At 45.1% G+C, this 19,775-nt stretch overlaps 1 protein-coding gene across 4 annotated transcripts; it reads left to right on the top strand.

Moving 5' to 3' along the window:
* Positions 1-3,153: 3,153 nt before the first annotated feature.
* Positions 3,154-16,797, top strand: plekha1b (pleckstrin homology domain containing, family A (phosphoinositide binding specific) member 1b). Of its 4 annotated transcripts, none has more exons than XR_004694492.2 (13): positions 3,154-3,286; positions 4,742-4,927; positions 5,814-5,870; positions 5,977-6,022; positions 7,552-7,649; positions 8,505-8,627; positions 9,101-9,238; positions 9,339-9,407; positions 10,687-10,751; positions 10,837-10,900; positions 10,996-11,085; positions 12,444-12,617; positions 14,966-15,104. XR_004694492.2 is itself a non-coding variant. In XM_035146432.2 (13 exons), the coding sequence occupies exons 2-13, from the start codon at positions 4,787-4,789 to the stop codon at positions 15,216-15,218; spliced, it is 1,185 nt and encodes a 394-aa protein (XP_035002323.1). In that variant the 5' UTR covers positions 3,154-3,286; positions 4,742-4,786; the 3' UTR covers positions 15,219-15,357. The 4 variants fall into 4 exon arrangements, 3 of the variants coding, with proteins under 3 accessions (XP_035002323.1, XP_035002322.1, XP_035002319.1); XM_035146432.2 differs by lacking the exon at positions 12,444-12,617 and adding an exon at positions 11,938-11,978 and having other exon boundaries at positions 14,966-15,357; XM_035146431.2 differs by lacking the exon at positions 12,444-12,617 and adding an exon at positions 11,938-12,011 and having other exon boundaries at positions 14,966-15,357.
* Positions 16,798-19,775: the final 2,978 nt, after the last annotated feature.

Raw genomic sequence — 19,775 nt, 5'->3', positions numbered from 1 at the left:
GCTCCATCGCGTGTTCGTGTGCAGCCCTGAAGCCGTCACGCTGGTGAAGCTCGGAGGAAAGTTGTGGTCGTGCCTCTTGGCAGTTCAGTGACTGTAAACAGGTTTGAAATCACCATGACTTAATCAACAGCCACATTATAACACAGTCTTGTTTCCTCATGTCGTAACTGTATTGAACTCCACTACAGGTTTTTAGTCTCTAAGACATGTGACAGATCTTTGATGCCACAACAAAAAGTGTTTTCTCGGTTTTTGTGTGAAAACTTGACTCCGGCTCCTCGTCTCTGAGAGCTGGATGTCTGAGCCTTGCCATTTGCCACAGGACCTGAAATGATCCCAGTGCTTGTTGACATGCACCCTGCCACGGCTGTCTGTTTCTGCAGGGCACTCAGGTCAACCTGGCATCAAGCCTTGCTTCTTCAAACCACAAAACCCCTCTCCAGAGGTAACTAAGCCTGGCTGAAATCCCTGCATGGCGTGCTGCAGCGCCTGTGCCAACGCCGGCCTTCCTGCCAGCCAGTCGACCGTCGGTACCATGAGGGCTTCAATATTCTGACAATAAAGAACAGAGCTGACTTTTTCTACACGGATGCCAAAAGCTCCCCGAGCAGGCGCTGGTGGCTGAGAGTCTGGCAGCGCCCGGCGGTGGCACCTGGAGCGTCCAGGCATCACACGGTTCTGGAGAATAGATTGGCACAGGGGCCGGTGTCTGTGCTGGCAGCCCCTTCTTTCAAAAAACAATTAGGCCTTTGACATTCAGCAGATATCAGCCATAGGATCCACACTGGCAAAGACAGGGGAGGAGGAAGCCCCCCCCAACCAACGCTCTTCTTTTAGAGATGATGAATCAGGGGAGGGGGGGAGGAGGGAGGAGGGCTGCTCACTTCTTATATCTCTGAGCTCATTAAGTTGAAAACAATCCAAGAATAAAGAGTTCAAGATGCTACTTGCACATGTTCCAGAATTTGAGTGTTTTAAATATGTTCCTCTGTTTTGACTGCAAACTAAAAGCTCATGAATCATATACAATGTAAATGTTGTGTCTGTTAAGTGGTTCCTCTGTGTCTGTTCTGCACAAACAGCCGTGTCCATCCGACTTCTCACAGTTTACGCCCTTCTCTTTTTGTACACTTCCCTTTTTATGAAATTAAGTAAGAATTTTACTGTGAGCTGATTCTTGGGAAACGACTTGTTCTAAACATGAGCATCAGGTGTTGTGGATAATTCTACAAAACCCTGAACATCATTGAATTACAGCATCTGTATTAGTTCTGTGCACAGCAGTGATTCAGGTCAGGGAGAGATCGTGATTAGAAATTAATTTGGTGATATTAAGGTTCAGAAAAAGCAAGTAAAACATTTCCATGTAACCTTATCACATAAGTTCAATTCAGTCACATTTAATTTAAGTGTTTCTATCAAGTTTAGTTAGTTTGAATAAATCAAATAACTTGACAGTGATTTCATTAAATAAAGTTAAACTTATTCATAAATATATATTCATTAAAAACACACTTTATTTAATCAAATCACTCTCAAGTGATTTGATTTATTCAAACTAGCTCGTTATATTGACATTGAATATGTAATCGAGATTAAATAAGAGATTCTCTGTTAAAAAGCATAGTTTTTAAAGTTATATTTTAATGTTGGGAAGTGGAAACGCGTTGTTATGGTTGCAGACAGATTGTGGAACATTAGTTACTTTAGTCCACGACACAAACATCGACTTCCCTTGTGTCACCAGGTAAACAGCACGACGAGCGTCTGCACTGGAACTGAAGGATGGAAGGAGTGGAACATCTGAATTCTCCTCTGGAGCATCAGACTGTGACTTCAGTAGCTTCTGTCCTGTAGATTCATCTGAAGTCAGGCCTCTGATCATTCATATCATTGTTGGTTCTTCTCTCTATTCTCATTCTCAAATCCTCAGAATCAGTCAGTGAGACCAGACATGAGATTTCAGTGTAAATCATTCAGGCAGAGACTCATCAGATGTTACTAGACGTTCTCCTGTCCTCTGCTAGACTCTGTCCATCAGGACATAGTTGGACAAAGTTGAATAATGGTCATAAACAGTATTGACACATTCCTGCACGTCTCTCTCTTCTGCTGCTGACGATTCTTTCATGGAAACATGCTGCAGAGATAAATTTGAATCACAGTTTTAGAAAATAAGTGTCAAACGTGCAGAGAGAAAAATTCACATTTCCTCTGCTGAGATGTTTGTGTGTCACCACTAGATGTCAGCATTGCTGAGATGGGATCGCTGTAGACATCTGTAGAGAATGAACCACATTTACCATCATGCTTTGCAAAGAGAGCCAGGGATTGGTTGAAAATCTGCAGCATCAAGTAACAGTGATGAGACCATGACACTACTTTCAAAATAAAAGCACTAACACTTTACTGACGTTTTTAATACACAATGTATTCAGACATGTATTCATGTGGGATCTGCCTCTTGTTAAATATAGTTTAATCATATTCATGTCATTGGTTTACAGCCTGAGGGGTTTGATAAGACTTAACTACAGACTGAAGTAGTTAATGGGGTTCATCCTGTGGGGAGCTGGAATCGGTTTGTTTGTTTGTTTTATTTTTCTTTATTTCTTTATTTCATTGTTTTAATAAGTTTGTTTTATGTCTTGACTCGATCCATTGTCTTGAATTAACTTGATGCACTGCATGTGTTTGTCTGTGAAACATGTTTTATAAAAAGTCCTGTACAAATCATATTAATATGACGATGATGAGGATGATGTGAGGATGATAGAGGAGGAGGATGATGATGATGATGAGGATGAGGATGAGGATGATGAGGATGAGGAGGAGGATGATGATGAGAGGAGGAGGAGGAGGAGGAGGAGGAGGAGGATGATGATGATGATGATGATGATGAGGATGAGGATGAGGATGAGGATGATGAGGATGATGATGATGATGATGATGAGGATGATGATGATGAGGATGAGGATGATGATGAGGATGATGAGGATGAGGATGAGGATGATGATTAATGTCAGATCTAGGACCTTGTGAGTCCAACATGCTCCATATTTCTGCTCCTCTCTTGATCTCAGCTCCTGGAGGGTGTTTTACTTTATGATGCACATGGAAGTGACGCCTGTCCCCAGCTTTACTGTGAAAGCCCGGAGCGGAAGCAGTGTGTGTGTCTGTGAGTGTGTGTCTTTCCGCTGGTGCCGGACAGCTGCTGCCACACTGGACTCATCCGAACTGAGTAGGACCCGGAACCGTCCCGTCGCGGGTGCTCGAGTGTCCTCAGGTCAGTGTGAACAGGGTCTGTGTCTTCTCCCGGGTCACTTCGGGGACAACGAGTCGAGCAGGGGACGAGCTGTCATGGAGGCGCAGAGGAAACAGGCCTGAGATCAGTTGGATCTGAGAGAACTGATCACTGTATTACAACCTGTGTTCATGTGCTGGTCTGACCTCAGTGTTCGGATCTGATGTGAAGATTCATATCTCCTGCAGACGAGCAGCAGGTGATCTGTGTTATCATATATCTGCTGGTCGGTTTCCTGCAGACTCCTCATGTCCTCACAGAGCTTCACACCTTCTGCTGCTTCTGTCCTCAAACTGCTTCTTATGCTTTGTCTTCAAAGTGTCTCTGTCATATGAAGCTGCTCGGTCATCAAAGAACAGTCACTGGCTTCTGCTGTGATCAATGATTATTCATTTCAGTCCTTTTTTATCTGAAGAAATATGAGAATTAGCTGTTTTTGTGGCTGCATGTGAGAATAAATTAAATATATTCAGGTGTTGAATTGTTAGTTGGACAAAACGTGATATTTGCAGATCTTATGAACAGTTCATATTAGATTAGATGAGTGAATGAGTGTTTGCAGCTCATACTGAGGTTATTGTAATACTGTGTGTTTTCCCCTGTACTGGGATTCGTGAGATTTTACAGTTACTTCCTAATGAATGTGAAAGTCTCCAGAATCCAACCAGTACCTGCCCTGATTGACAGGAAGTGTGAGGCAGCAACAATCTGACCTGGGATCAGAACCAGTGTACAGTGATGAGAGAGAGAGTAAATGGCCAATCAGAGCCAAGACAACGAGGGAAACAGATGCTGAAGCCACAAAACAATAGAGTTTTAAAACATGGCGACTTCATCCAGAGCAACGTTTCTCCATTGTCTTGTTTTGTTCCGTCTGACCTGAGATCTGTTGTGTGTCAGGTTTTATTTCTCTGATAAAACTGATGGTTTGCTCTGATCGACTCGTAGTTTTTACACATTCACATCTTCACAGAAACTCTGCTCTGTTAAATCCCTCCCTCCAGACCTTGTCTGTCTCTGTCACACACACACAGAGACACACACACACACACACACACACACACACACACACACACACACACACACACACACACAGACACACACACAGTTTTCCGCGTGTTTCCCTACATCTTGAATTTCCTTCTCTGTAATGAAGTAGAAAGTTGCAAAGCTTGAGTTGAGATCTTGATCCATCACAGTTGCCTTCGGGACACGATTACCATCAGTGAGTCCATCTCCTGCCTTCAGGACACGCTGCTAGAACCTCACACAGGCTCCAGTGTTTGAATTGTGTTTGTGTGGTCGCCTGCTTGTAACAACACGTTTCTGTCTGAGAGGGAGCTGAAGGTTGTGAAAGTCCTGGAGGTGCAGCCACTGAGTGAGAACATCTACTGACACCTTTTGGCTAAATCTCCACTTTCTCTCTCTTCCTGGCAGAATTCCTGTGATGCCCCAGGGCGGGCGGAGCTGGCCGGGGTCGCGATGCCGTACAAGGACCGTCAGAATCGCAGCTGTGGCTTCCTGGACATCGAGGAGAATGAGAGCAGCGGCAGGTTCCTGCGCAGATACTTCATCCTGGACACGCAGCAGGGCAGCCTGCTGTGGTACATGGACAACCCACAGGTTAGAGACCGTGTGTGTGCAGAGGAACTGGGAACATGTCCACCATCGTACTGGGTCTTTAATGTTCTGTGTGTGGTGAAGTTGTGCTCGGGGACATTGGAAAGGAGCTTCGCATAAAACACAAGGTGACATTTCAAACGAAAGAGTTTGGAGTAAAAAGAAGTAAAGAGGAAGTTGTGGGTTTATGATACAGAACTAAACCGAACCACGGATTCTAACGTGATTGGTTGAGGCTGAGGAGACGAGGCTGTGTGACAGGTTGGATGTGCACATGTGAGTGAGTTGACTGGTGCTCGCTGTCAAACCATGCAGATAAACAGGAACCAGAAGACAAAGTGCATTTCTCACTGTGGGGAATTCCTCTCACACAACATGAGGAAGAGGTTGGCAGCTGCCGTCAGGGCAGAGTTCTGACCGAAGCTGTTCATCAGATTCTCTTTCAGATGAATCGTGTTGATGAGAAAACGTCAGTAAATGAGAAGGTTTCCTCTCCAGATCTTCCTCCTGCAGAGAGAGCGTGAAGCACACGTCAGTTCTGTGCACGTCCGCCCCTCGGACACAGAGTCTGGATGTACAGCTCCTGTAGATTCTTCTTGGTTCAGCTTCAGATCAGTTTATTATATTTTACATTAACCAAATCATTTTACATCACGTTTCTTGATTTCCATTCGTAGACAGTCGGTTTGTTTTGATCTTCTTCAGCTGTTTTTGCCGCCACATTCTAACGTTATCAACAGAAACTCTGGACACAGTCCAAGTTATTATCTTGATTTCCACCACATCACTCAGCCTCAGTGTTTTGGGGCCTTTCCTCTAATTCTTCCTTTATCACAAAGAATGAAGAAACAATGAAGTAACAGTGATGTTTCTTTCTGTCTCTGTTCAGAATCTGCCTAAAGGTGCAGAGAAGGTGGGCTCTCTGAAGCTCACCTACATCTCGAAGGTGAGTCAGTCCTTCACAGTCACATGTACTTTATACCTTGAGATAAGATGGAGATCACAGAATGAATCTCTCTTTGATAACATAAACTATTTTCTCTCCTGTTCAGGTCAGTGATGCCACCAAACTCAGGCCAAAGGCAGAGTTCTGCTTCGGTGAGTCCTCCTTCCTTTCTTCTCCTCTTTCTCCCTCTCCTCCTTCATCTCTTCTCCTCTTTCTCCCTCTCCTCCGTTTGACTCTACAGCTCTATCCACTATGAAAGAGCAGGAGGACCAAGAATGAGAAGAAGCTGAGAGGAGGAAGGGTCTTTCAGGAATTAACTCAAAATGTCAAGAAGAATTTCAAAATGTGGTGAATGAGCTTGAAGTGTAAACATTAAGGACCTGGTCACACGTACGTGAATCCACGATGTCTCTGGTCAAAGTTCACAGAACATTGTGCTTTGTTTGCCAAAGGAAGCAAAGGTTTCATTCGGGAGGCGAAGGTTCACTGACACATTCACGTATGTGTCATCGGGCCTGAAGTTGAACTGTGAAGAAAATATCAAACTACTAACGTCATGTTTTATGAATGCCTCAAAGCTCATAAGTACAGTGTGTTGATCAGTGTCAGGAGAGATTGAGCCATAAACGTCTTCTGCTCAGAAACAGGTTTCAAACACAGCTCTCCACATTTTAACTTTATTCCCACACCCTCTCTTTCTCATTCCTGGTCCTTCTGCTCTCCTGTGATCCACAGACTCTTTAATCTCAGTGAATCTTAATTCTCAGAGGACTAGTTTAGTTGCAGCTTTCTGCCTTTTAGCCTTTTCCTGCTCCAACATGCTCACGTGCACAAAGCTCCACACAGAACAAGCTTCTCTCAGTTCGGTGTGGAGGAGCTCGAGCGTCCTGCACGGATCCCCGACCTCAACCCCACCCAACACGCTCTGGATGAGCTGGAGCGCCGTCTGCGAGCCGGCCCTCACCGCCCTCACCGCGAGCATCGCAGCTGGATCTAATTCACGGTTTCATGGCTGAACGGCAGCAAATCCCTGTGGCCACGTTCAACATCTGGTGGAAAGACTGAAACCAGAATAATGGAGGCAGTAGATGGATGCGTCTGGTTTTAGAACGATGTTTAAACATCACACACAGATGCAGGTTTCAGGTGCTCATGCACTTTCTTTCCCTCCGTCCCTACCTCCTTCCTCTCCAGCCTCCTCTTTCCTTTCGCTCCTGTGCTTCCTCTTCCTCTTATTCCACTCTCCCTCCCTCTTTTCCTCCGACGGTGGCTTTACTTCCTCTCTTTTGTCCTGTGCTGCCTGTTGTTTTTCCTCCGGTGACCAACGGTAGCTTTTTGTCCCTCAATGGGAGGAAACTGTACAATGACCTTGACCTGACCTGTGTGTGTGTGTGTGTGTGTGTGTGTGTGTGTGTGTGTGTGTGTGTGTGTGTGTGTGTGTGTGTGTGTGTGTGTGTGTGTGTGTGTGTGTGTGTGTGTGTGTGTGTGTGTGTGTGTGTGTTACATCCTCTGGCTCTGAGAAACCAGAAACAAACTGATATTTTTAGCTCGTGATTTGCATTCAGTGAATTTCTCTTCCTGCAGTTTCTCGTTGACTTTACGTTCGTGTTTAATGTTTCGAAGTAAGAAGACGTCACAAACTAAACGTTTTCATTCTGTCTATTTCTCTTTCTCTCTAAAGTCATAAATGCAGGAATGAGGAAGTTTTACCTGCAAGCCAACGACCAGCAGGACTTAGTGGAATGGATCAGTGTTCTCAACAACGCCACCAAGATTACTGTGAGCCCCCCCCCACACACCCACACACACACACACACACACACACACACACACACACACACACACACACACACACACACACACACACACACACACACACACACACACACACACACACACACACAGATGGATCAATAGGTGACCCTGTTTCTCCTGCTGTTGTGCGTCGCCCTGTCGTCGGCCTCCGGCTGCAGCAGATGGAAAGTCCGCCATCAGGCCCGAGTCAGTTCAGGAGTCACCGAGTGTAAAGGGAGCGTCACAGCTTCATGTTTACTTCAGCTGTCGTCAGGAGTCAGGAATCCTCTAGTTAGGATTTCAAACCCTGAATTAATCGTGTTTTCTGTGATCCACTGGTTCCTTCTTAAATCTGATAAACAGGTCACTAATGTGTTGGTTTATTTTAAAGGTGAAAACAGCTGAATTCTACAAACATCACTCCAACAGGGAGGAAAGTGTGATTTAACAGATTAATGCACATCTGCTGCTGTGGTGAGTTCTTCTGGCAGCAGAGTGACACAGGTCGGAGTTTGTGTGTTCATGGTTTTTATTCAGAGATATTTAATCCAACAAACTGAATATTGAATATATTTGAACACAGAACATACAAACATCTACACACATACACACAAAAAACATAATTCCGTCGGGGATTCAAATGAAATTTCCAGCGTCTCTTGTTGTTTGTGATTTATCATTTGTAATTCTCAAAATAGATCTTTCATTTGAAAACGTTATTCCTGCAGATTTAAGTTCAGTTTTTGAGACAAACTATAAGATAAAAGTTCCTTGAAAAGATTATAAAGAGACGAACTGATTTAAACCTCAGACTGTGGTTAACGTCTTCTTGTGTTTTAGGTGCCAAAGCCCGGCGAGGGCCACACTGCCCACACAGAGACGCCGCAGGACGTCCTGGGAATGAAGCAGGTCTCCTACAAGACGGAGATCATAGGAGGGGTCCCTATCACCACCGCTACTCAGGTAACACACACAGACAGACACACACACACACACTCTGCCCTGTGAGTGTCTGATAGCAGCAGCAGCGCAGCACGTTCAGTCCTGTCTGTATCGGTATGCAGCCACAAGCACATGACCCCCGGTGAGCATCAACCCAGACAAGTGACGGCTGGTTTTCAATCTGTGACTCAACTTTAAATAAGGAAACATGCAGTGAAGAGTCTCTGAGCAAAAGAACTCACTTATTGAAGAGGATTTGACTCAGTTACTCTTCAGAGTCTGATTATTTCATAAAGGTGTAGCTGTAGGAAACATTCAGGGGCTCCAGGGGGCTCTGGGGAGTAACGATGTGGGGGTGTTGAGTGAGAGGAGATGAGCAGAGTGAATCTGTGGCCCATGTGACGAACGCACAGACAAATCTAACTCTGAGCCACAGGAGAGGAAATGAAACATGGATGTGTTAAAGAACATGTGTCTGTGTGCATGTGTGTTAGGAGCAGGGAGAAGGGCAGAACGGGGCGGAGCGAGGGGGGGTGAAGCGGACTCAGAACCAGCTGCCCTACTTCCTGTCCAGAGGAGCCCAGGACCAGGCCGTCATCAAGGCCGGCTACTGCGTCAAACAAGGAGCTGTGGTGAGAGCATTTAGCTTGACTCGGGTCCAGAGAAAGATCCCATCATGACACCTCAAGTTCCCCTGGAGAGGAACATCCCTAATCTGCTCTTCTTCCTCAGATGAAGACGTGGAAGAGGAGGTACTTCATGCTGGAGGAAAACGCTCTCAGCTACTACAAATCTGACCAGGTAAGAAATCCACAACAGAAGAACGTCTGTCACCAGGTTCAACACACACACACACACACACACACAGACACACACACACACACACACACACACACACACACACACACAGACAGACACACACACACACACAGTGAGGCTTGTTTTGCCTGCAGGGAGTTGTGTGTCTTCACCAGCAGCAGCATGTTTCCTGAATACCTCCTCATGAGGCACAGAGCAGGGAGTCGTAACCTCAGGCTGTCTGTGCACATATATGGACACACCCTGTGTGTGTGTGTGTGTGTGTGTGTGTGTGTGTGTGTGTGTGTGTGTGTGTGTGTGTGTGTGTGTGTGTGTGTGTGTGTGTGTGTGTGTGTGTGTGTGTGTGTGTGTGTGTATGACTCCTGATCTGAATCATATGACTGATGCTTTCTGACTGATGATTACAACCGTAGAAAAAACATCAAATCTAAAAGTAAATACAGTAAAAAAAACTATAATATTCCATGTTGTGAACATCAGATTTGAAACCCTTCGCAGTATTTCAAGCTCAGTCTTTTATATTTGTGTCATCCAGAGTCAAGGAGCCGTGGAGGCTGTCACCTCGTCGTCACGCCACAGATTCCAGCCAATTAAAACTGTGATGACGTGTTTGACACTGACCACGAGTGACACATGGACGTTTGTAGAACGTCGTGTTAACAACCTCCGTTTATTCTAAAACCCTTTGACTCGAAGGCTCTTAATGCATCAGAAGAATCACATACGAATTACACGCCTCCTGCTCCGCGTCTGAGAGGAGACGGAGGAGACTCAGCTGCGGTTCACCACACGTATAAAAGCTCTTTAAATAGCCTTTAATTGTCAGTTGCTAAATGTGATGAGTCAGCGAGGGAATACCAGTGCTGAGCCAGTTAGTGCTGTGAGCTGGTGAGAGAGGAACACGAGGGACCAGCTGCTTCTTCTTCATCTGTTCTGCCGGTGTCATTCCACATATGAAATAGATTTTCACAAATCAACGCTGCTTATTAGGATGTTTATGGTCAGTGTGAGGACACATGTCAGAGTCGGTGCTGGAGTCAAAATACAATATGATTAATAAGACTTTCTTCGTCTTATTTATTCTTCTGGCCTTAAAACATAAAATATTCAGCTCTAAATCATTTACTTATTTTATTGTGATGATTTATTTCACAGGAACAAATTAAAAATAGTAGAAACTGATGATTAGATGGGCGGTTCAGTTTTCTATGATGTGTGTTTTTGTGGTGAAGTTGAGTTTTGTCTCCTCGTCCTCCCACAGGAGCGCGAGGCGCTGAGAGTCATCGCTCTGAAGGAGATTCACAAAGTTCAGGAGTGTAAACAGAGGTCAGTTGTTTGAGTTCAGGTGAATCGGTGCTGGTATCAGAGTCGAGCTGCACGTCATTAACATCTTCTGTCTGGCTGTCTGCAGCGAGCTGATGATGAGGGACAATCTGTTTGAGATGGTCACCAGCTCCAGGACCTTCTACATTCAGGTGACATCTATGAAGACCACGTTAGATACACTTTCTCTCTTCATCTCTTCTATTATAAAATGTATTTAACATCTAGCGTCCTCTCTGTGTGTCAGGCTGACAGTCCAGAGGACATGCACAGCTGGATCAAAGCCATCTCAGGAGCCATTGTGGCTCAGCGTGGCCCCGGACGCTCGGCCAACACTGTGGGTACCACACTCATCCTTTCATGTTGTGAGGGAATCAAACCATAAACTATTGACTACTGTTCGATCCCTGTAAGATCCTGATCAGATCAATAATGAATTTTGCTTCATGATTTCTTTGAATCCTCTGATCAGTGACATCACTGGATGCTGTTTACAGCAGGGGCTCCCTCTTGTGGCAGAGGAGGACTCTGCAGCAGAGACACAGTTTAAAGAAGCTCGATCTCACCTGAAGCTCATATCTCTATGATCACAAATAAATGACTGTTTGTTAGATGGTGAGATCATATATGTTTTTTATATATATATATATATATATATATATATATATATACATATCTTATTCTGCAGAATCTCAATGTTTATACTACTGTTTTTACATTTTCAGGATTTTCACAACGTGATGATGACTTAACAAAGTTTTTATTCACACACACACACACACACACACACACACACACACACACACACACACACACACACACACACACACCCCCTACCCGTCTCTTCTCTCTGTTTGAAGAGTTTGCTTCCAAAACCACATGATTATCCACCAAAAGGAAAAGAAACTCTTCTGCATGTGAAGGTTGAAGTGTGATGCTGAACAGAAATATGAAGAATCAATCTGGGCAGCATTACCTTTCTCCCGTAGACACAAGTTAACACGTATTACGAAGTTAAACGTAAGTTAAAGCAGCGCTAACATCAGTGTGTGAGAAGTGATTGATGCTTCTCTTCTTCTCTGGATCCTCGTCCGATCAGTAAATCCTCTGTTGAATGGATTTGTGGTTTTCGGGAAAGAAGCTCTTCACGTTACTGTAACTGAGCTTTGCTGTAAACTGTTGTTTCCAGGTCCGTCAGGCCAGAAGGCTGTCCAGCCCTTGTATACAGAGGTATACTCCCTTCTGCAGTGGTGAATGCAGCACGTATGTGACCCCGTGTCCCCCTCATTCATCCCAACCAGCCTCTTCTCACCGAAGCATTTACCCTTCACGCTGCAGCTTTTCTCTGGGTCTGCATCATCAATGCAACCATATAATCTTTATCTTTATTTCATTTCATTTTTGACATTCACATGTTACGTTAACATGTGAACAACAGAATTCGAGGCCATCAATCCTTCAGCGTGCGAGTCGGGTCCAGCTTCGTTTTCCTCTTCATCCTCACCACATCATCAATCCTCTGTGAATCTCGTCTCAGCTGTTTTTTCCTGTCTTAACATTTGCAGTGTTCCTGACGTCCAGCAGGATTCCACCGACCCTAATTCCTCACGAGTCTTCTTTCCTCTAACCCTCTGTCCTGTTGTGTTTCTGTTTCTCCTCTGCGTGTGTGTGCGTTTGTGTGTGTGTGCTTTTCAGAGAGTGAGGTCTGACAGTGATGTACTAACCTTCCCAAAATGAGCCCCGCCGCTACTTCCTGCCCCTCCCACCGCTGCTCATCGTCCAGTCACCACGTCCCTCTGCCCCTCAGCTTCCTTAGCAACCGCCTCCCGATCCTCTCCTGCTCCTCGGCAACTGCAGCATCAGTCGTTTGTACGTGTTGCATGCGACTGCATGGACCCCTGTGTCATCTCTTCATTTCAGTCTTTGTCTCAGCAGATAACATGTTCAATGTTATTATCACTGGAATCTGACTCAAAACTCTCAACTACAACTCCCAAGATGCATTTCAAAGTCAAAGTCAACTTTATTGTCAATTCTACGATGTCCAGGACACAGACGGGACTGAGATGCTGCTTCTCTCTGATCCCGGTGTAAACGTAAAGTAGACAGAACGTATAAGTACACAACATATTAAGTACTCAAAACATAGTACATGCAGTAAGAAACGTCCAATCACAGAGCTTCAGATTCTGTGTCCGCGACTACCTGCAAAGAACGAGCCCACGCTAAAGTTTACAATTTGTAGAAACATGGTGAAAAACCAATGAGTGAAATTAAAAGGAAAAAGTTAATGAATTGTTCCAGATTGTAAGAACTCCGCTGTGACCCTGTGTGTACCCTGTGTGACCTGTGTGACCCTGTGTGACCCTGTGTGACCCTGTGTGACTCTGTGTGACCCTGTGTGACCTGTGTGACCCTGTGACCTGTGTGATGGGGCTTTGGACCTGTGACTCTGTGTGACTTGTGACCGTGTGACCTGTGACCCGTGTGACCTTGTGCCTGTGACTGTGACCTATGTGACCGGACCTTGCCGACCTGTGTGACCCTGTGTGACCTGTTGACCTGTGACCTTGTCACCGGACCTGTGTGACTCTGTGTGACCTGTGTGACCTTGTGACCTGTGTGACCTGTGACCTGCGTGACCTGTGTGCCTGTGTGACGTGGACTCTGTGTGACCCTGTGTGACCCTGTGACCTGTGTGACCTGTGTGACTCTGTGAGACCTGTGTGACCCTGTGTGACCCTGTGTGACCTGTTGTGTGACCCTGTGTGACCCTGTGTGACCTGTGTGACTGTGTGACCGTGACCTGCTGTCCTGTGTGACCCTGTGTGACCTGTGTGACTCTGTGTGACCCTGTGTGACCCTGTGTGACCCTGTGTGACCTGTGTGACCCTGTGTGACCCTGTGTGACCTGTGTGACTCTGTGTGACCCTGTGTGACTCTGTGTGACCCTGTGTGACCCTGTGTCACCCTGTGTGACCCTGTGTGACTCTGTGTGACCCTGTGTGACCTGTGTGACCTGTGTGACTCTGTGAGACCTGTGTGACCCTGTGTGACCTGTGTGACTCTGTGTGACCCTGTGTGACCTGTGTGACCCTGTGTGACCTGTGTGACCCTGTGTGACCTGTGTGACCCTGTGTGACTCTGTTGACTCTGTGTGACCTGTGTGACCCTGTGTCACCCTGTGTGACCCTGTGTGACCTTGACCCTGTGCACCCTGTGTGACCCTGTGTGACCCTGTGTGACTCTGTGTGACTCTGTGTGACCCTGTGTGACCCTGTGCACCTGTGTGACCTGTGTCACTGTGTGTGACCGTGTGACCTGTGTGACTCTGTGTGACCCTGTGGCATCAGTATCAGGTCAGACTGAGCGTCTGGCTGCTTCCTTTACTTTCCTCACTAACACTAAGTGTTCTCAGAACTTCATTCTAACACATCCAACTTGTTGCATATTAATTAAATCATGTGTTGAAACATATTAATTCATTAAATGTATTAATTGAATGTTTCCTTTAACACCAGCCAACATAATAATCCATCATCTGAATGTCATCACTGATGAAGCATCATTTAGAAAAAGGATTTCTATTCAATAAGCGTTTTGATGTGAATGATGAATATTAACTTGGACAGGTGATGTTAACATGTGCTCATGGTTTATCTCACAGAAAGTTCAATAGTTGTTTTATCCTTGAAGGGAGAAAATCAAATCTAATTTATTATTACAGGAAGATTCCTGGAGGCGTTTTCAGATTTCTTGTTGATTTGTCTTGCGTCCTGACATTTAACGACATTCAGGCCAAAAGAATACATGAATGAATTATTATTACAGAGAAACATATTTGAGTTCTGGTGGAATAAAACCAAACGTTGGCAGTCGTTTGTCTCCACCAGATTATTAAAGTGAAATAATAAGATGATGTTTCCTGAGGGGAATCTTGAGGAGACATTTTGTTGTGAGCTTGAAAAGACTTTGGACTGAATGAGGAGAAAAGCTCTGATTGTGTTTCTGAGTTAGTTTCACCTTCTGTTATCTCTTCTTCATCTGTTTGAATCCGTCCATCATCCGTCCACAGACACTTTGTTCCATCACCTCATCCGTCCATCATCCGTCCACAGACACTTTGTTCCATCACCTCATCCGTCCATCCGTCCAGCCGCCATTCAACCATCTCTCTCCTGCCTCTGACTTCCTCTCCTGCTTCCTTCTCTCTCCAGGAACGCAGTGACCTCTCTTCTCCCTCCCCAACGTCCTCCTCCACCTTCTACTACCCCCTCGAGCCGGAGCTACACTACCCACAATCCTCCACCCGCCGCTCCTCAGCGGGTTCTCAGCCTCACGCTGGACACGCACCAGCCGGACAACTTCCTGGGCCTGCTTCCCTGGAGGCTGAGCCCGTCCGTGATGGGGGCCCTCCCTCCGGCGCGCTCCCGCCTGTCCCTGCAGGAGACGGTGCAGTCCTCAAAGTGACGGAGAACCAGTCACCGTGGAAACGCCGCAGCGAAATGGGTGAGCTGGCGTTAGATGGCAGCAGCGGAGAGGAGGAGCTTAACCGCTGCACCCCCGAGAAATCTGACCTGCAAATTACCCTCATTTGATGAAGATCAAACTGATGATGATCGACAATCTCTTGAGGACACACACACACACACACACACACACACCACTTTTACACACTTATACACAACCTCCGTATGATCCTCCTACTAAACATGTTCCCAGTCGGTTCCTTCCTGGGAACATGTTTTTAAAGTATGTGCACATAGGTTGGATCTCCTTCTTCTCCAGTTCTCTTCTGGCGTCTTCCAGCGTTTCATTCACCAGATGTTGCTGCTGACAGACAAACACTGTGTCGTCACGCAAAGAGAAATACACCTGAGGTCTTCTACCTGAACTTTCAGAAGAACCGTTAAACTCCCTCAGCTCTCGCCTGGTCACAGAAACATCTGTGTAAATCTCTGAGGTCGGTGGAAACACTCGTCTGTGTCGAGATCGATTCTTTTGAATTCTAACATGAAATTGTCACATTTTCAGCCGTCTTGACAAACGTAGAGAAATATAAACCTTTTCACACTTTTTAATTTTATGCTCCATGCTCCACAAATGCAGCGCAGCAATGTTCGAGTTCCTGGTACAAATATATCTGTGCGGACTTCTTTGCTTACTGGTTGTTAGCTTATATATTTATATATACAGTATATATATTAAAACATGTTCAGCATCAACCAACAGCAGCGTCATGTGGCACTAAACAAACCGTGGCCCCCTGGTGGCAGCCAGCCGCCGGGGGGCAATCCAGATGTTTTGGCTTCCTTTTGGGAGATGTCGTCCATTTTGATTTACAGTGGAGTGACTGTAGTTCCTTTATAAGCTGAGTTGCAGATATTTTCACACCTGTATAAGCTTTTTATAGATTTTAGAACGATTTTTAAAAAAGATGAAATTTACTAAAGATACAATCTTTGATTCTGTTCCTGATGTGACGCTTTCTGTTCTTCACAGAAAACCTCCAGACAATCTGAGCTCAGTGCGTAAAGTCAAACTCTTGAATATAAGAACTTAAAGAAACTGCTCTGGACTGAAGAGATGATCCATGTTCCCGTTGTTTAACTCCACCTGATGTCCATGTGTTGGTTTAAATGTTTAAATAAGGATCTTAGTTTAAAGATGTTGGCAGACAGACACACATTGTTCATTTGTAAATGTTGTTTTTGAACTTTCAGCCGTTTTTCAGGTTTCTCTTCCGTCGGCTGCGAACGGTTGTGGGTTTTTGTCTTTTCTGGTCTGATGTGCTTTTACTTTGATAGTTTTATTATTGACAGTGATGAGAGAAAAAAAACATGTATGTTGTTTACTGACTTTTATACACACACACACACACACACACACACACACCCTGCCGCACCATGTTAAACAGACACTGGGTGAAGTGCCTGCATCTAAAGAGCTGATTAGAAAACAAAGAGCCGTTTTGACCCTTTTCAGTGTTTCTTCTTGATTCTTGGACCATGTGCTGTATTTATTAAAATAAACTTCAGAATAATTTTCACTGGATTCTCGTCTCTTCTTTGACAACTGATGGAATGAAGGAGAGACGTGAAGAAGTATTCAGACATTTAGTTAGTAAATAAATACAAGTTCTGCACTGAAGACCTTTCTGAAGTTAAATGTGTAAATATGACTAATAACATGAACAAAATATGAATAAATGTCCACTGGGGGTCACTGTGTCCAAATGTTGTAAATCTCTTGTATGTCCCTCAGTTTGTCCTGATTTACGTTTGGAGGAAGCCTCCATTCTTCAGGCTCTTGTCTCATCAGGTGGAAACTGTCCAAGTAGACTCATCTGAGGCGGCTGTCGGTCCTCGGGTCGCGACCTCTGGACGACGGCTGCAGAGCATCGGTCCCACTGCACCAGAACAGGCTGGGGTCACATCCCACAGCTCCATGAATTACACGAGATGAGCGTCCCTGGGCTGGAATGTGGTTTGGACATTTATCAGAGTGGATGCACGGCCCTCAGTGCACGTCTGACAGGTCAGATCGCTGCAGCGTCCTGTAGTTAACGCTGTGAAACCCCCGATGACTTGGCTCACAGACACAACACACTTCATCGTATTAGTTACACCTGTGTTACGCAACCATGAAGCCAAATTATCTGCGTCAATGATGAATCTTCACACGAACTTGGAAATAATCATTTTCACGTGTGACAGTGACAACGTGGAGAAGAATACTGACGATTTGATTCTCAGTTCAGTTCGTTCACACCAGAGACAAAAAGCAGAAGAAACAAGACACAACTGCCACCTGAAAAGATACAACAATAAGATCGACACAACACAAGTGAGAGGGAGTGACTATGATTTACATCTGCACATGTGTGTGTCAATGTGTTGAATGTGGGCTTTGTTTATGCAGAGGAAGCAAACTGTGTGTAACCAGGTTGCAAACATCCAAACACCTTCACTTCATTGTGTAACATCTGTTCTTCTCCACAACATATGTGTGCATCAGGTTTGTGTGAACTGCTGAGACCTCACAGAGAAACTCCCGTCAACATTAACCGGACGAGACACGATGACGCCTCGTCCAGATGTTTCCAGCAGCTACAGTAGAGTCTGGTTTCACAAACTGTGGATGTGACTGAAACATCAGCGCTAAGTAGAGATGGAGAACTCCTTCCTGAAGCTGCTGAAGTTTAACACAGGAATAACTGTTTCAAAGGTAAACATCTACTGTATTTCTTTTATTTTGAAAATGTCTCGTTGACGCTCCTATGAAACCTAATCTCCACTTTTACGTCCTCACGACCTCAAATCAGCCGCCTGGTTCCACTGTACGAGTCATATCAACAAATACTTAAAGACGAAAGGTTTTTTTCTTGTTTTACGAGCCAAGAGCCGTAAAACTGACAGTTTTCATGTCCTGTAACAGGTTCAAGCTGTTTTGTCAGAGCAGGAGTTCTGAAATGAATAAACTCAGAGGTTCAGTTCAGGTCGACCCCTCGGCTCAGACACAGACTGAGCGTCGATCCAAACCACACAACAACATCCAGGGCTTCTTTTGAAACCAGCAGTTTCTGGTGCTCCTGAGGATTTAAAGTGTTTCTCTGTTTGCTCTGATTGTCAGTGAAGGTTTGTCGGCTGCGTCTGAAGTGGGAAACACACACGAGCTTATTGAAGCCTGTTCAGCATCTACACAGGAACACGCTCCATCTGTTCAAGTCATGAACTCAAGGACTTTCATATTCATTATGGGAGTTTTAGTCATTTCTGAAAATGTGATAAAACACATGAAGGTGTGTGAGAACCAGGTCTCACACCAGTGTCACATCCCATCAGTTAGTTTCCTTCTGCAAGTTCCGTCTTGTTTCCTGTTTGATTTTAGACATTTTTCAGGACACTTCACTTTTGATCCTCCTGTGTTTCATCCAGCTCACTAATAAACTAACTAATTAACTCACTAATTAACTCACTAATTAACAGATTAGAGTGTGTTTGTTTTAGATGATAAATGACGTCCTGAGAAGTTTCCAGGTTCCTGCCTCAGCAGTGAACTGAAGCTTTGTCAGCAGCGGCCTCAGCTTCTTCTCCTCTAACGAAGCTGCTCAGAGCCCAACGTGACAAATGGGAGCGAGGAGGCGCTGGCTCTGAGTTCATGTTTTAATTGGGCCCTTGCTAACAGACTTCAGAGGGGCGATGTGTTGCTACAGAGACAGAGAAACCAATCACTGCTGAGGGTTTAAGGAGGTCACACTGCCAAAAAGAACGTAAGAGCAAAACGAGAAAGTCTGGCATCTGAACAGTAAACTACAGGAAGAAGCATGTTTCTGGTTCGTCTGTCTGTTCCTCGTTGTAGATTCGTCCCAGTTCGACCTTGGGATGTGGAAATGTCAGATTGTCATTGTTTGATCTTGTTTTCCAACAAAATCAGCATCAAGCTCGGATGTTTTTCTGATCGCTCGCTTGCTGCCAACGTCTGAAACCGCAAACGTGATGCAGCAGCGAGGTGAATGCTGCAGAATGTCCTGATGAGAATAACCACTGTTTGGACTGATGGAGACCTGAGTCATCTGAAAGACAAACACACGTACACAAACACACTGGGACATATACACAACCAGTGTCTGTACAGATCTGACAGCTGCACATCAACAGTCCCCAAGTACGACTTTGTTATTCTCTCTTTCCTCTCTTTTCACACCGTCTCACTCCAACTCGGACACGAACATGAATAAATCAAAAATATTATTGCAGAGAAGTGGAATTGGATTGATACAGAACACGCACACACACAGACACACACACACACACACACACACACACTGTGTTTCCTGGAAAAGCAGAGCACATGTTTGAACGGCCTCCAGTGGACTTCAGATCCTAAACAGGAATGATGAGATGTCCGACTGATGCTGGAGCAGTGAAGCCTTTTTCTTTTTAATCCTATATCTGTTTACAATTAATCAGAATCATTTCACGTGGATGACTCCTTATTACAGTTTGACATTATGTGTCTGTTAAG

Source organism: Hippoglossus stenolepis, chromosome 21 (genome assembly GCF_022539355.2).
Source record: "Hippoglossus stenolepis isolate QCI-W04-F060 chromosome 21, HSTE1.2, whole genome shotgun sequence".
In the NCBI taxonomy this organism is placed as follows: Eukaryota; Metazoa; Chordata; class Actinopteri; order Pleuronectiformes; family Pleuronectidae; genus Hippoglossus; species Hippoglossus stenolepis.
The sequence above is the reverse complement of the archived record's forward strand: the minus strand, read 5'-3'. Positions and strand labels throughout refer to the sequence as shown.